The 18,058-nt window shown below is 34.3% G+C and overlaps 1 protein-coding gene across 4 annotated transcripts in view; it reads left to right on the top strand.

Annotated features, from left to right (window-relative positions):
• The window catches only part of LOC115875280 (rho guanine nucleotide exchange factor 2-like), an 82,965-nt gene extending 65,150 nt beyond the window's left edge, over positions 1–17,815 (top strand). For all 4 annotated transcript variants that reach the window (XM_030890701.1, XM_030890700.1, XM_030890699.1 and 1 more), the window contains one exon: positions 16,785–17,815. In XM_030890701.1, coding sequence (XP_030746561.1) covers positions 16,785–16,991 — 207 coding nt within the window. In that variant the 3' untranslated portion in view covers positions 16,992–17,815. The remainder of the gene's footprint in view (positions 1–16,784) is intronic.
• Positions 17,816–18,058: the final 243 nt, after the last annotated feature.

Raw genomic sequence — 18,058 nt, 5'->3', positions numbered from 1 at the left:
CCCATCATAAAAATCTCACAATAACGACTAACTATCAATTTCCAGTGATTTATTGCAATATTCCAAAAACTGCTTCGTTCCGCCTTGACTGCTTCTTAAACTACCCACAGATATCACTTCTAGCTCGTTTTGGAAATTATGTTTGCTTTTATACGTTTTCAGTCTAGCAATTTCTATTGGATATATTCAGTGATCGACGCTCTGTAAACAGAAACCATCAAAAACCGCAGCCGATATGGCTCTAGACTAGAGTTCCTGCTCGAGAATTCTCGAGAAATTTGTCTTTAGTCGAGAAGGGAAAAAGCTACGCCACGACTCGAGAATTCGAGAAGTGTATTTCTTGGGGAACTAAAATATAGGAACCTATAATAGTATACCTATAGGAACTAAAATAATCAGGCATATAACACGTAAACATTATGATTAATTAGTACCGTATGATCGAAAAAAAACGGCGTCCAGTTGGCTGGGAAATGAACATCGATGACATTTCCTATATAAATTTACATATAAAATGACAGCGATCTTCATTCCATAGCCATCGCTGACGCCGTTTTTTCTCGATCATACGGTATTTATATGTGGCCGGCCGTAGCTCAAGCGGTAGTCTGTCGATCTGCAGAGCGGAAGGTACTGGGTTCGATCCCCAGCCAGTACGGTCGTTTTATTTTTTTAAATAAAAATATTTATCTAAATAGAGCGACCAACGAACAACGAGCCGCCACCGGAAGGCAATGGCAAACCACCTTAAGTATATTTGCCTTGTACGGCCTCTCAAATAGTGCCGTTCGGATTCGGCGATAAACTGTAGGTCCCGTGTACTTGTGAAACACTGATGACACACACCATAAGTACATGCGAGAGGTAGCCCACGCTCTGTATAGAGTATGGCACTATAAGTATTTAAATGATGTTAATGCTTATGTTTCTAGAAGTTTATTTGTTGATGTTTTTGCGGGTTACTGGTTTATTTTTAGTTGACATACTATGTTCAAATAAAATAGTATTGAAAGTTAATTATGATTTGCATCACCCATACCTTAAAGGTAAGTCAGTCGAAAGTGCTCTGCATTCGGTCGTAGGTACAAATGAAAAATCCCTCAGGGATAAGAAATACACATTAGTGGCTTTCTTAGACATAGAGGATGCTTTCAGTAATTTAAAAACAGAACCGCTAAAAAACCATGGAGGGACTAAAGGTAGAGCAGTTAACCATTGACTGAGTGTTAGGAATGCTGGAGAATAGGGCTATCACATCGGAAATGGGAAACAGCTCAACCAAAAAACGCGCAACAATGGGCACGTCACAAGGAGGGGTATTATCACCTCTGTTGTGGCTGATTGTAATGAACCCAATCCTGACATCTCTGTCAGAAAAGGGAATTAAGACAAAGACATATGCACACAACGCGCGACGTGGTAATACTGATCGTTGGCAAAGACTTGCAGATGATCAGTGACATGGAATCTGCTCTGATGTAGCTAACGGAATGGGCAAAAAGGAACGGTTTTCACAGTTCACGCTACCAAAGCTGAAAGGGGAGATATTTGTACTTGCTAAGGAAAAAAAAATATTTAGGAATCATACTGGATCCGAAGCCTTCCTGGAAAAGGAACACGGAGGAAAGCATGATAAAGAGAATCTATTCTATGCATGCAAGAAAATGTTGGATCTTGTTTCTTTCTCTCTCTCTCTCTCTCTCTCTCAATCATGTGTGGTCCAAGCACCACAACATAAAATGGTCGGAAGCCCGGGTTGACCACAAAGAATAACCCCATTGGAAAAAGCGCAAATTTAAAGAGGTCGTATTTATTTCTAACAATAATAAAATCTTTCAGTGATACTTCTAACCGAAACGTTGTGTAAGCAAAATAAATAAAGACAATGAATCCGAAACTTTAGTTTTCATACTGAATCAAAAATGAAATATGCCGCTACATACCAGGATACGGGTAATTCAATCTTATATTTGGCCTGTGATGTTGTATGGCGCTGAGACTTGGCTTAAGGTAAAATCATTAAACAGAATTGATGCTTTCGAAATGTGGACACATTGCTGCGCATACCCTGGACGGAGCATGCAACAAATGATGAAGTCCTAAGAAGAGCCAGAGTAGACAGACAACTAATGGATACCGTAAAACAACGCAAAGTATCATAACTAGGACATATATTAAGGAGACGTCAATACTCTATACCCAGGTTGATACTGCAGGGGAAAATTGAAGGCCGACGGGGACCGGGTCGAAAACAGCATTCTTGGCTTCGCAACATAAGAAACTGGAGTGGCATACCTGACGCCGCAACCATATTTCGACGAGCCGAAGAGGGCACCCTAGTCATCTTATAGCCATAAAACAGACGAATGATCGCCAGCGTGTGTCATAGTACATGGCACCCGAAGAAGAAGACTGAATCATTGTCTACCACATTCAAAGCAAAGTATGATATGGTCTCGTACACTTTCGATTTTCGATCAGTAATTCGCGTCGAACATATTTAATGTAAAACCGGCTATCAAAGTCGCTCGGCGTAGACTATTTGTCCCCCTCCCAGCATTCTCTGGTTTCGCCGGATGTTCGCCGGGTACAGACGATCGATACTGAGGACCGGTCGAAGTCGACGGGTCTAATGCATTGCGCGGGCTTACATTTATTTCAATGTAAACTGAAAATCACGGGTCGCTCGGTCGCGCTGGTACCTGTCCAGTGCGCGCTCAGCTTTACTCTATAAAGGAAGCGGTCAGTTATATACGATGGAAAATCGCTGATAGACTAATATACTCACAACACACATAACTCTGACATGCTTTATGAAACATCACCATGCGATCAGTGAGATTGAAAACTATGATGGACTGCCGAGAAGCACTGTCCTGGCTGCGTTAAGGCGGAATCACTCTGTGCTGAGTACCAGGCCACAGCTATGTGGCGGGCAACCAGGAAGCGTACAGTCTCGCCAAAGAGGGAACCAGGGGAGCGGCTGTGGCAGATGACCCACCACTTTTGACGATCAACACACTGGCGGAAGCTATATCATCAAGGCAGCAAGAGACGTGGCAACACCGCGAGAACTACGCTACAGCTTGAAGACTGTGGCTAGTGGTAGATAGCGAAAAGACAAAACAACTACTAGAGCACAAAAAGAACTTAATACGCATAATTGCAGGTGTCGTCACTGGAAACTGTCCCACGGGGGTAAACCTCGTGAGATGGAAGCTTTCCAACGACGACTATTGCAGAGAATGCGGAAAGGAAGAAGAAACCATAGAGCTCCTGCTGTGCCACTGTCCGGCACTGGAAAACCGATGCTTTAAAACTTTAGGGACGGTATTTTGGAGGAACTAGAGGAAGCAACAGAAGTCAACATAAGCGACATCGGGAACTTTGCAAAGAGCTGGAAGTGATTTAAAGCAAGGAAAGAATGTAGGAAGGTTTGGTAAACAATAATACAGGGGTATTGTAATGTACTCAAGGCCTCCGAGTGAGGGATAAAACAGGATCCCAAACCCCAGCAACAATTACCTAATTATGACTTGTCTAATTGAAAGATTGTGATGTCACTGGTATAATAGTTTGTAACGAGTTTTGTAAATATAAAAGGCATTTTTAGTTTAATAGCAGCAAAATGTTTATTTTGTTAAAACAAGTTTTTAATAATCTATATAATAATGTTACTAGTAATTTTGTTGATTTAATTTTACTTATTATTTTTGTTTGTTTGTTAAGACTGTTTGTACTAGCGATGGGAACTATCGAATGAATTAGACAATGGAATGGTTACTGAATGAATGATTTCAACTATCCAATGGTTTCATTCGAATAAAATCATTCATTCATTTGTATACTAAAGCATATGTGACAACCTCGCCGTGCGACTAAATGGTTATCGTTAAGCCACGACTATCGAATGCTTTAGATAAATGAAATTTAGTATTCGTTTGATTTTTGTCTGCGTCAGTGCATTATTAATTCTTCCAAATTTTTATAACTTGCCTTCTAAATACTGTGCTATTTTTGCGTTTATTCAAATATTTAAAATACTAAAGTAGTAGTGTTTTTTTTTAAATTGACGATTGTGTACGTGTGCAGGTGGTCAAAATTTTTTTCGAAAATTTGTGTGATTTTCCGATCTTTCAATTATTTAATTTTATACGGTATATGGTCTATTTTTTTAATGGGAAATTTTGAGAAGTAACAATTTTTAAGAGAGATGAGGTGAACTTACAATTAATTTTAAAAATACATATGTATTTGTATTTTAGATGTTTTAGTAATATGAATTAGTTGAACTTAATAATCATATTTAAGTAATGTGGTAATGTGGTTAAGTAAATCGGTTAAAAGTAAAAAGGTTATCGAACTCAAATTTTGGGATGAGAAAATTAAATTGATTGATTAAAGTTTTACACGTGCCAATTTAAAAAAAAGTTAATGATATTTGTATTTTGTTTATGCTAATTCTCTTACATGTAGATTTTTGCGAAGAAATATTTCATTTATTTTTTAAAGTAAATGCCAGTAAAAGCAAATATTATTTTTAAATACTAATACAAAGTAATAAAAAGTAATAAACATATATAATTTTGATTTCTAATTTTTTATTTATATTTTTCTTCTATTACACTACATGCTTAGAAAATTAATAAATGTTTATATTTCATGATTTTAAAATTTGTTGTTAATATAACAAATTAGTTCTGTAATTATTATTATTTAATAAACCAACGTTGCCAAAAAATTTAGAGACTATTATTTTTAAATAGGATCTAATATAAATAATTTTGACTTCTAATTTGTTGTTTATATTTTGCTACTACTTAAAAAAATGTTTATATTAAATGATTTTAAATTTTGGTGTTAATAGGTATAACAAATTATTACTGTTATTATTTTTTATTAAACCAGTTTTGCTTAAAAACATTAAAAATAATTTTCCTACATCCAAAATAAAAACTATTATTGCAGTGTAACAACAGCATATTAATAAAAAAAATGCAAAATATATAGTCATACCACAGGTCATATAGTAAACGCCACGAATGTTTGGGAGTAATTTATCGGTCGCTACTATGTGAACCAATCTGTTCAAGGTCACATAAAACTTAATTCCAGTGCCGTGGTGTTTCAAGTCATTATAATAATCAATATATAATCTGTTGTAATTTGTTGTTTTAACTGTCAAAGTCTTGTCAAAACATATATTTGGTTATAAATATAAAATGGAATGCCCCATTGGTCGCACTGCAAGTACACCAATGGAGTGACGCACAAAAACGAATCAATCAAAGAAATGCGATATAGTATCGTCTTTGTCAATCACACTAACATTTTAGAATAAGTAGGAGGAGCGCAGGCAGATGATTAGACCGGGCCTTTAAAAACCTACGTCTGCGGTAAAAATTTACGTTTTTAATGTAAAAATGATAGCGCGCGTGTCGATTCTAACTTCATCAAGCGATGAATCACTCCCAAACATTCGTGGCGTTTACTATACTATCCCTAACTAACTATAATACCCAAGAATAATATTCTTTGCTAATACCAACTAATACGAATATACGGCAACAGCGCCGTTCATAATGTATTTTCTGTGTAAATACTAGCACCTCAATAAAAAAAATAATGTGTCCTTATCTTTATCTGACTCAAAATCAAAGATGCCGGCTTTTTTCATACCATTGCCACTGACCGCCGACCGCTGTCGGGTTTCTAGGAAAGAAACCTACTTCGCCGGGCGACAAGTAAAATCCAGTTTATATTTTATTATAATCGATCCTGACGAATAAATGAATTTTACAAATGAATGAATTTTATAAATGAATGGTTTTTGCTGCCGAATTAATATATTTCAAGGCAGATGACGCATCTATTCGATATTTTTATTCGAATAGTTTTCGACGAATGTTTTCTTACTAGCTATCGAATTATTCGAATGAATTGCAACTATCGAATGTTTCGATAGTATTCATTCGATAGTTCCCACTACTAGTTTGTACAGCTGGTTCCAAAAAAAATGAATACGACTCTTTACACATTTTTTTCAAATATTTGGGCAGTGTATATTTATGTGTCAAGTATTTTGACATGTTAAGGTTATTGTGACATTGTATAAAACAACTTTGCTTTTGACAAAGTGACAAATAAATTTTTTAGAACGTCAGTATGACATGAGAAGAGAAATGGGGGACTGGTATCATAGAATATACTGCCCGAAATAATAAAAATATGTTTTAAATCGTATTCAATTTTATTGGAACCAGCTGTACAGGGTGGTCGAAATTGGTCTGTTTTAACAGAGAAAACCTATTTCCTGACTAGATGGAGCAAAATCGACAGATATGTCATGGGCTCGATTTCTGAGAAACGTTTAATGGCGTAAACCGTCTGTTGATATTTTCACTGCCAACTGAGATACGGGATTTTTTTACCATTTGGAAAATTGCCCATAACTTTTGTATTTCGCGGAATAATAAAATTCTGTAAAAACGTTCTTAAGGCACTTTTTAAGCACAATCCAGTGGCGTAGTCATTTTGCCCCCCTCCAAAAAAAAGAAAGGCCCTCAAAGAGGACTTTCGCCCAAACACCACATAGGAAAACTAAACTAAGTTTGTACAGGGTTTTGGATTTTTCAAATGAAAATTTGGTGGATGATAACTTCGTGTATCACACGTCCATAAAGGAGTCACTATTGGTAAGTCGCAATCGGTATGTCAAATCAGTGAGATTACACAATCGGGAAAGTCAAATCACCATATAATCCAAATAAAAACATTCATATAAACTATATATGAAAACTAAAACTAAATCTAAACCTAAAAGTATGGGATAGGAAAAGAAAGAAAGAAAGAATCCCATGGAAGCGCAGATGTTCCTGAAGAAATCCTCAAGCTGATTGTCCGTACTCAACCCACCTAGTGTGAGGCAACGAAAGATTCACAAATCGCGTGTAATCAGTCATGCGACCCCTCACACCCAAGGAAGCGGAGAACAAAACAAACAACAAAAGAACCTCAACAAAAGCCATGCTACGGATCACTATAAGAGGTAAGTTTGGCGTGACCAAAACAAACTACCTTCGCCACAACCTGTGTGCTCACCGGTTAACCATTCAAGGTAACTCACCTGTATGAGAAAAAGAAAGGAAAATAACAATAGAAATCACAATAGATAAACATATAAAGGAAGAGAGAAAAGATTGTCACGAATGACCCAAAATATCCGTAACATAGGATTCCAGCCTATGAAACGCTATTGCAAATATGGAAAGAAAATCACAATCATACCCAATACACAGTAAACTTACGAAGTTATGAGGTCAGCTATGTCTCACCATTAGGTTGCAATCAGAATCATAACAACTTTTCGTTTTGTCACGAAGTCGTGTTCTCAAAATACAAGAATTGCTTAAATTTCAGATTCTTGTGAACTGAATGTCATAGAATGGAGCAAATGGCACAAAACCATATGAGTGATTAACAGAATTACCATCCCACAAAATATTTACTCAAAATTAGGTAATCTGTAGAATACTCGGAAAAAGAAAAATACTGCTATATGCTCGCATTTCTAAATAGAAATACTATATTATACTGAAAATATACGCAAAAAAACTAAATAACACAATAGTTATGCTGATTCGCGACAAATCCGTAAAAACGATAAGCGAATTGTTGTATAACTTTTTAATATAAACTAAAAAAACTAAAATATAATCTATGTATCCTTTAGACTAAACCCTAAAAAGGAATCGGACATAATAGATTATTTAAATTACTGTGACGTAGTAGAGACATTTCCTGTATCATCGTCGTCAATCATGTGACCTTGGTATGGTTTAAGATCTTTTATATGCCAGCGGCCTGCGTTATTACCATCCTCGTCTACTAAAACATAAACTAAATTCGAAATTTTCTTTCGTACTGAAGATAAAACAAAACGAGGGGCTAACTTGGCTGAAAAGTTAACACCAGCATTTGATAAGACCTTATTACGTCTCCAAACCAAATCACCAACCTGAAAAGATAGATCACGTCTACGCAAATTATAAGACTTTGAGTTTCTTTCGTAAGCAGCATGAAGTTTCTTACGGACTTCGCTAAAGACACTATAAAGATTTTTGAGTTCTGAAGCGTAAGAGTTGCGATCGCCAGGCATAATTTCAAAATCTTCAGAGAACTTAACTTGACCATAATAATTACCAGAGATGGGAATATGCCTACCGAAAACTAAAAACGAAGGAGAAAAACCTGTGACCTCATGTTTAGAAGTGTTTAAAGCAAACTGAATATTAGAGAGTTGAACATCCCAATCTGTATGTTGTTTAACATAAGTTCTAATAGCTGTTCCTATTGTTTTATTCATTCGCTCAACAAAGTTACATTGAGGAGAATACACAGCATTATACCAGATCTTCTGAACTTGATATTTCTTTGCTAAATCTCTGAACTCTTTAGCAACAAACTGAGGACCATTATCACAAATTATATATTGAGGTACTCCATAAGTAAGGAAAACTTCACTCTCAAGATACTTCACAACATACGGAGATTTTGATGAACGTAACGGACACAGAAGAACATACTTCGAAAACCAATCGCCAACAACTAAAAGCCACTTATGACCCTTTTTTGATCTAGGAAAAGGACCCATAAGATCTAAAGCGATTGTCTGAAAAGGCATATTAACTTGTTTTTCTCTTCCCATCCTACCTAACGGCATAGTATTTGAAGATTTCTGAGCTCCACAAACACGACAACTCCTAACAAATTTAAGAACATCGGCTCTCATCTTGGGCCAGTAAAATTGTTCTTGAAGTCTTGATAAAGTCTTATAGAAACCCAAATGCGAACAAGTTGGCGGATTATGACATGATTCGATAATATTACGACGTTGAGGACGTGGAACAACCTTCTTCCATTCTTGAAGATTTGATGAAAATGGTAGCTGTACCGGAATAAACTTAAAAAGAAAACCATCTTCAACTTTCCACTGTGGAAATGAACTAGGCGAAGCTAAAATCTTTCGCTTCATTGTCTCATACCATGCATCAGTATGATCTAAATCTATATTCAAAATAGAAATTTGTGGACATACAAAGGAATCATTATCTGAAATATCTGAAGGAGAATCATCGCCAGGTATTCTACTAAGAAAATCAGGAACTACGTTATGTGAACCTTTACGATGAACTAAATCAAAAGTAAACTGTCTAAGTCTGACAGCCCATCTAGCAAGACGACCAGTAGGATTCTGTAATTTATTAAGCCACAAAAGAGAGTAATGATCTGTACAAACGGTAAAACGTACGCCATCAATCCAAGGACGAAATTTTTCCAAACTAAAAATAACAGCTAAGCATTCTCGCTCAGTTACACTATAATTCCGCTCGGATCTAGTAAGAGATCTGCTAGCATAAGAAATTACACGGTCTTCGTCATTAATTTTTTGTAGAAGAACTCCACCAAGACCGGTGTTAGATGCATCTGTTTCTATAATAAAGGGTTTAGAAAAATCCGGCTGGGACAAAATTGGAGCAGAAACCAGAAGTTGTTTAATTTTCAAAAAAGAATCTTCAGCGGCAGGACTCCACTGAATTCCTTGACCTTTCTTTTTACCTTTTAACAAATCATTAATGGGTGAAACTAATGTCGAAAAATTTCTTATAAAACGACGGTACCAACTACACAAACCTATAAATCGTTTAATTTCAGTCGTCGTGGTAGGGCGAGGAAAGTTTAACATTGCTGAAATTTTTTCTGGATCAGTTCTTAATGAATTAGAGCCAACAATATATCCAAGAAATTTTAAAGATTTCTTGAAAAACTCACACTTCTTTATATTTATAGTTAAGTTAGCATCTTTTAACTTGTCTCTAACTTCAGAAAGCAATTTGGTATGTTCCTCAAAACTGGGTGAACATATGATTATATCATCCAAATAGCAAAAAATGTGTGGTTCATAACGTGGTCCAAAAATAGCATCAACAAGTCTTTGTTGTGTCTGAGCGGCATTGCACAAACCAAATGGCACCGTAGTGAATTGAAATTGACCTCTACCAACTATACTGAAAGCAGTTTTTGGTTTTGAATCCTCTGATAATGGAATTTGCCAGAAACTTTTACGCAAATCTATACTCGAAATATACGTAGCTCCACGAAGAGAGTTTAAAATTCTATCTATATTTGGCATAGGGTAGGAGTCATACTTTGTAACCTGATTTAAAGATCGACCATCGAAACAAAAACGAAATTCACCAGTTGGTTTTTTAACTAAAAGCACTGGGGAACACCACGGACTATTAGAAGGTTCCACAACACCAAGTTTAAGCATATCATTTAATTCCTCATTTAAGATTTTTGACATATAAGGTGACATTAAAAAAGGTTTTTGACGAAATGGTTTGGCATCACCAGTGTCAATTGACATAGTAATTTTATCGGTACGACCAAGACCATGATCACTGTTAATACTGTCAAAAGAGTTAATAAGAAGTTCAGCTGGTTTTCTCTGATTTGGTGTTAAATCATCAAGGGTACACAACATATTTACTGCATGAGTGTTATAGGGAAATGAAGAAAACTTTGGCTGAGATCTAGAGTTGACTTCCCACCAATTCTTCTTAAGATCTTCCATAAGATCAAACCGCAAGATAAAATCACAACCAAAAATAAAACTATGAGGCAATGAAGGTACTACAATAGCACTGATAACTTGACATGAACCATCAACGACTAAAGGTAGATCGACTACACCAACTATTTTCTTTTCAGTATTGTCTGCAGTACTAATTGACAAATGAGTTGGTTCCCTAATATTCAAATTTAGATTCTCAATAACAGGAATACCAGCAGCTCCAATAACTGTAGATGTACTTCCAAAATCTAAAAGACCACAAATTTCAACGCCAAGAATTTCTACTAAAATATAAGGTCTGTTATCAGATACCTTAGGACAAAAAAGAGGAGAAACTTTATGATTGGTAGTGGTGGATCTATAAAAATTTTTAACACATAATAACCACTTTTTCCAATCAGATTCTGAAAATAAATTTCTGGGTTTGAATTTTTTTTGAACTACATGACCAGAAACACGAGTTCGTCCGATTAGTTTTTTGAACATTTTGGACACGCCGGTGATTTAACCCCTAAATTACCACATTTAAAACAAAAAACCCTACGTTTCTGTCGACAATCATGAAACGTATGATTCGGACCAGAACAATTCCAACAAACTAAACGCGAAGCTGTTTCCTTACCTGAATTTTCTACAGATCGGGGCATACTCGAAGTATTTACCATATCAGGGTCAGAAGACGACGACGCTACAGCAGAACAAGGAGACCTAGCAGTAGTATTTTTATTTTTGTTCTGAGCATTTACATTCTTAGATTTTTTACTAAACTGTACGCGACGAGAATCAAACGAGCTAGAATCAGGAGTGGTATTTAATTCAGAAACATTTAAATTTCTAGAATGTTTTTCATTCTGATGTTTAGCATTTTCTAATTTTCTACACAAATTAGACAGTTCAGACACAGATAAAACATCAACTAAAGCTAACTGAGTAATGTATTCAGGAAGTAAATTTTGTCTAATGATTTTTATTTTAGTAACCTCACTAGGGCATTTACTTAATCTACTAAAAAGATTCTCTAAAGTTGCTATAAAAATTAAAATACTTTCATTTTTTCGCTGTTTATAAGATTTAATTTGTGACCAAATATTATCATCATTATCTGGTGGTAAAAAGTCTTTCTTTAATCTTTCTACAAGAGATTTCCAATCTGCGACATGTTGTTTAATACTTCTATACCAAATAAAAGCATTACCAGTAAAAAGTTCTACTGCAGAAGAAAATAAATCTTGTTCACTAACTTTACGTGATTCAGAAAGCTCAGTAACAGTTTCTAAAAATGAAAATAAATCTTGAGGATTACCATTAAATTTAATAGGCCAGTCTGACACTGGACAAGGTTTAGCAACATAAGTAACAATAGGAGGCGGTACATTAATAACTGGTCCTGAAGGAACAGAACTAACGTTTAAAGTTTCATTAATGTCTGAAGTTTTGACAAGCAGGTCAGCTTCAAGTTGATAACAACTAGTATAAACATCAGTTTGAATAGTTTCTGCATCAGCACGATTTTCATCTAAAATTATTCTCTTGATTCTACCAGCCAAATGCGCAAGACGAGATCTTATAACTTTGAACATTGAATCATTTACTCCACCCTCAAATTCAGAAATTGACAAGGAAATTGAATCTAAAGTTGCTTTAATTTCTGAAATTTCTTGATCAAAAGAAACAGGATAATCTTCCATATTAACTAAACAAAAAGGGTTATTTACTTCTCTACTTAAAAGACCTGACAAAATTTTACGTTTACTGTCAACATTTTTAGATGTTTTAATACCCCTAATAAGAAGTTCGTAATCTAATTCTACTTGTCGTAAATGATTAACTTTAAAAGATTCTTTCTCCATTGTAATTCAGCTATATGAAATACTAAAGACTAAATGATTCAGAAAAACTTACTAATTTTAACAAAAAGCTGTTATGATTCGGCGCAAACTATCAGAAAGAAAATATGTTCAATGTCAAAACCAAAAAAGATTCAAGTATTCGAAACAAATTCCAAAATTTTATGAAATACTAACAGTGCTACCCTGTATACTGAAATTATGTCCACTCTGTATATTCAAAATATAACCATACCTGTATATTTAAATCAAAATCGAAACGTCAATAAAAAATGTAGTCAGAAATACGTATTAAGTTATTTATCTGGGTTTTAAATAGATAAACAAACACCCTCAAGAATTTATAAAACAAAAAAATTGCTGTTGAACTGAAATTATTAGAATTTAATTACAGAAATAATGAAAATAAAATTTCAAAACTATAGTCTTTGCCTTATAGAAAATTTATCTGAGCCTAACAAAAATTATTTTACAAAGTCTACCAAATAAGTGAAGCAAATTAAATTAAATTGAGCCAATTAAACTAAGTCGAGCCAATTAAACCAAGTAAAGCCCCACGTGACAGGGCGTCATATTCTTTATTCTTCTATTTGTGTGACGACTTTTTCTGTCATCACTCAAACAGAAAGAAAAAGGTATCCGTTGCTCAGGGTTAGAGGAGAGCTGGGTTCGTAGGTAAGGCTTGTGGCCTGTGGTGACTTAATAATGTTGTTAAATAATAAAATAAAAGTAATAATGTATAGGCTGCAAAGATTCTAAAATTGATGTTAAGTGTTCAAATAGTAATGGTCAAAGACAGTAAAAAGGGCGCCACTTACTTTGGGTATGAAAAGGTAAAGTAAGAAACCAGTAAGAAAATTTGATCATGAAATAGTTAAAATAAAATAATCAACAGCAATAAGGGTCTATTATGTTCATCAAAAATAAAAGTCAGATATAACTGTCCTACGTTGAACATTTATTTAAAAACGAACACAATTATCAATCAATTTAAACCCAGTTTCAATTATCCCAATGAAATCGTTAGTTACTTTAAGTAAACTCAAATTTAGTTAAAGTTCTCTCCAGTATACTATACTACGTAATATATAAACAGGTGAAATTTATGTAAGTACCAATACGATGATGTTTCGAAACAAGTCGTGTACAATAACCTTCAAAAATGAATCCGTGTTAGCGATTCTCACATAAAAGATCATACTGAAGTAAAACGTACCGTTAAGGACAAAGCATGACTTATAATGTTAACTAAAAGGTAAATTTTGACTATAATATATGGAATAAATGACAACAATTTACAGAGATATTCAAAATATTATCTCAAAGTAAAAAATTTAGGGAATACCTTGTGTGTTGAACTTAGAACTTATCTGTATTTTTTTTATTTTGTGACGTAGTGAACAGGTAGGCAGGCAGTCTCCAGACTAACGGAAGTGGATGTAGACTCTTCGATAGTAGCAGGAGTCTTCGATATCAGTAGAATAAATGTAGAGTCATAAATACTGTCTCAAAAGTGGTTACTCATATGCCAATTACTTATACGTCAATTTCTTATACGCCAGTTACTCTATAAAAAAAACTCTCAGAACAGTCACCGAATACCAAAAAAAATAACTTACGGTCTGAAAATCAGCTGTACACATTCCAAAATATAGCCAAACTATATGCTGATCCAAACCAGTAATGCACAATCAAACATTATCAAAATAAATAAAAAACGGGAATAACTGAAATAAAATTTAGTTAGACATGGCGATACAAAATGGTAGATACACTTACTGTGATCTTATTCCAGGAAAAGGCCAAAAAAACACGAACTAGGCTCTGAACAGTATATTCTACAGGATTTCAAATCTCCACGTTTGGATACCCGTGCCTTTACTGTTAGGAAAAGTATTTCAGAAAGCCCTTTTTCTCTGAGATTCGTCGGACGCTGAACCACGCGTCTTTTTCTGATCTCAATCTCTCGGAAAAAGCCTCCTTCCTCCTTTTCCCAAAACGGAAGTCTTCGAATTGACAGGTCATATGACCAAAGGCAATTAAGTGAACTCTATCGTCTATACTGAATGAAATTTGTTTTTATGGAAAGGAACCGCTACCTGTACTGAATGAAGTTTAACATCTAGCGAATAGATGGCGCCAGCAATATTAAAATTTGGAATTTCATAAAACGAAAAATAAAACGCTACACTTTTTTTTCTATACTTGCTCTTTTTGTCAGAAATAATAAAAAATATAATTTTTTAAATGGAAATCATAGTTGGCTGTGAACTTAACAAAATGCTGGCGTTTAACCCTTTCCAACGATATAAAGATATGTGTATTTATTTCTAAGAATGAGAGAAATATTAGGTTTTTTATCTTTGTATCTTAGCGGGCCTTGATTTTGTGTTGACCTAGTTTCCTAATTATTTTTTATCACAATTTAATATTCTATAGCATTATTTATCTGCACAATTAAAGACTTTTGAAAAGGTAAATCAACATTCTATATTAGTAGTACCATTTACAATTAAAAAGCCAGGGCTACAACTGCACTATTAAATGGAGAATTTAGAGAGAATTGGATTGAAACAAGGGATTCCATCATCTTGGCCTTCTAGGTCCTGTGATGTAACTCCTTTCGACTTTTTGATGGAGGAAATTAAAAGGCCTTATATGTATATAAGGGAAGAACCATTAGGACGAGAGAAGCATTTCAGAAGGCTACTAGGCAAGCTTTTGGACTTATTACACCAGTTCGCCTAACTCTACTAACAGTAACTCTCTGCGCAAAAGATGTTTATTGTGTATTCAACAAGGAGGTTTGAACATCTTTGATGATTTTTTTTAAAAAACTTTATTCGTTTTAGTTTTCTTCTTTGTTTATTGTATCGATCTCAATTGTAATTATTAATACTAATATAGAATGTTAATTTACCTTTTCAAAAGTCTTTAATTATGCAGATAAATAATAATATAGAATATTAAATTGTGATAAAAAATAATTAGGCATATCACACAACACAAAATCAAGGCCCGCTTTGATATAAAGATAAAAAACCTAATATTTCTCTCATTCTTAGAAATAAATACCCATAACTTTATATCGTTGTAAAGGATTAAATGCCAGCATTTTTTTAAGTTCATAGCCAACTATAATTTCCATTTAAAATATTATATTTTTTATTATTTCTGATAAAAAAGGCAAGCATAGAAAAAAACTCACTACGCCACTGGATTGAGCTGAAAAAAGTGCCTAAAGAACGTCTTTACAGAATTTTATTATTCCGCGAAATAAAAAAGTTATAGGCAATTTTCAAAATGGTAAAAAATTCAAAAAGACCCTGTATCTCAGTTGGCAGTGAAAATATCAACAGGCGGTTTATGCCATTAAACGTGTCTCAGAAATCGAGCCCATGCCATCTATGTCGGTTTTGCTCTATCTAGTCAGGAAATAGGTTTTCTCTGTTAAAACAGACCAATTCTGACCACCCTGTACATGTGGAAGCTGGTATAAAAAAGTAAAGTTCTGCCCTATAACTCTTTACTTTTATGTAGACCAGCTGGGTATAGTTTCTTTAATTTATTGTTTCTTGTTGATTTGTTAATTAATAAGTGCAATTCTAGTAACAAAAATGTTCCACATCTTTTATATGATCTTATCTATCACTGTAATTTGTAATGAAGCAAACTTTTAAAAGTAACATCATGTTTTATTAAAAATTTCAACATTTCTTGAGATATTCAAGCAACTTCAGAGATGCTGGTTAGGCGCTGGATAATTCTCGTGCCTCGGGAAACAAGAAAGGTCTAGAAACCAGAAACCCTAACAGTTGAGTTTATGCCTGCTAAGCCATTCTAACGTTACCAATTTTTAACCATGGTTATTGTACGTAGGAACTGGCATCTCTTAATTTCTTTGTACCTTTATCTATCAATAGGTTATAAGTCAACTACTCTACTATTATTTTTGTCTTATGCGTTAGAATTCAGACCAAAGGTTAAAAGTTCTAAGTTTATTATATTTGGTTGAATGACAATTCTTGGGGACGGACATCACGTCTAAATGACTGACTGTCGGTCATAGCGATGAAAGTCTGCAATAGGATTCTGTAAGCTCCGTAGCAAGAAATTGTTTGCCTAGTCTATGTTATTTTTATACGATTAATGAGTAACTAGACAGGAAATATGTTTACAGAATCGCACTGCTGGTCACTTTAATTTAGGAGAGGAAGAACAAGAGAGGAATCAGACCTGTGTATTTTTCCGCTAGACAAACTATAACTAAGTCTATTAACAACTGAGTTTTTTTCTTCTAGACTCCAACAACTCATTCCCATTTTCGGACTGGCTCCAGTCCGGCAATGATGCAGCAATCTCCACCATCTTCTGGGTCTTCCAGTCAGTGCCAGAGTCCTAGCAGTGCCAAAGCTACTCGTACCCACACCTACCCAAAAATTCCGGAAAAATTCAAAGTTCGGGGCGATCAACCTCTATCTCAAGACGAGGAAGTGATATATTTCTGACGACGCTGGAAAGCGACAAGTTTCCTCAGCTCTTTGATAAGAAGTAAGGTGTAACTAACCTATAAATGGCCTGGTTTTCAATGAAGTAACAGAAATAACTGTCAGTTCGTCACAGATATACCCATCCACCTCTCCATCTTGGTTCATACTTCTGATATTAGTCCTAATCTTAATCTTACTATTAGCCCTAGTCACAGATTAAGTATCCCTTATCTTAAGAATATTTTGGTCTTTGGTTGGCGCTCACACAAAAACATTGGTATTTTTAAAACTAAGACACTAATTTACACAATGATAGCGTTCCCTTGTTTGTGAACAAATATTAATAATTACCAAACCAAAAAATAGATAATTTTATACCATTTTGTAAACCTTCAATTAACATGTGAAATACTTAACATGTGAAAATTCTTAAAAACTCCAATTTTGGGCTTGCGCAAATGATTTTTGAATTAAAATTAGTCTTAAGAATATAAAATATCCCATATTTCGTAGGACCCTTAGGACTCAGGCTCTTTTACGTTTATTCATATTCTTGAGATTAGGACTAATGTTATTGTTGGGATTAAGATTGGAAGTATCAACCGGCCATTAATATTCAGGATGATTTTTAAGTATGTGGATAAAATGTTGGACCGGTTTTTAAAAAGTGAAATGATATAGAAATACAGGGAGTTTAATGTTTAAAAATACATATAAACTTGTAAAGGTTTAAAGAGACAGAATAATGTTTTACAGAATTTAAATTCAAGTTTCAAATGTTTGACAAAAATATGAGTAAAGAGATGTCGTTTGTTTAATAAATTTTCTGTATATGTCTAAAATAGAGCACTATTTCTATAAGTATCTCCCTTGAATTTTTCCGAGCCTACTCAATTACCATCCTGTATAATCTCAAAAAATTATGACAAAACCTACTGTAGCTTTTTGTATCTAATAAAATGGATAGCAATCCTATTATTTCATGAGGACACAATATATACAATTCTTTTTGTAACTTTAATGTATATTCAGTGTTGGTAAAGTTCTTTTATTTTAGAAAAAAAAGAATAAACTTTTGATTAGTG

This window comes from Sitophilus oryzae, unplaced genomic scaffold (genome assembly GCF_002938485.1).
Source record: "Sitophilus oryzae breed Bouriz unplaced genomic scaffold, Soryzae_2.0 scaffold_1360_pilon_pilon, whole genome shotgun sequence".
NCBI lineage: Eukaryota > Metazoa > Arthropoda > Insecta > Coleoptera > Curculionidae > Sitophilus > Sitophilus oryzae.
The sequence above is the reverse complement of the archived record's forward strand: the minus strand, read 5'-3'. Positions and strand labels throughout refer to the sequence as shown.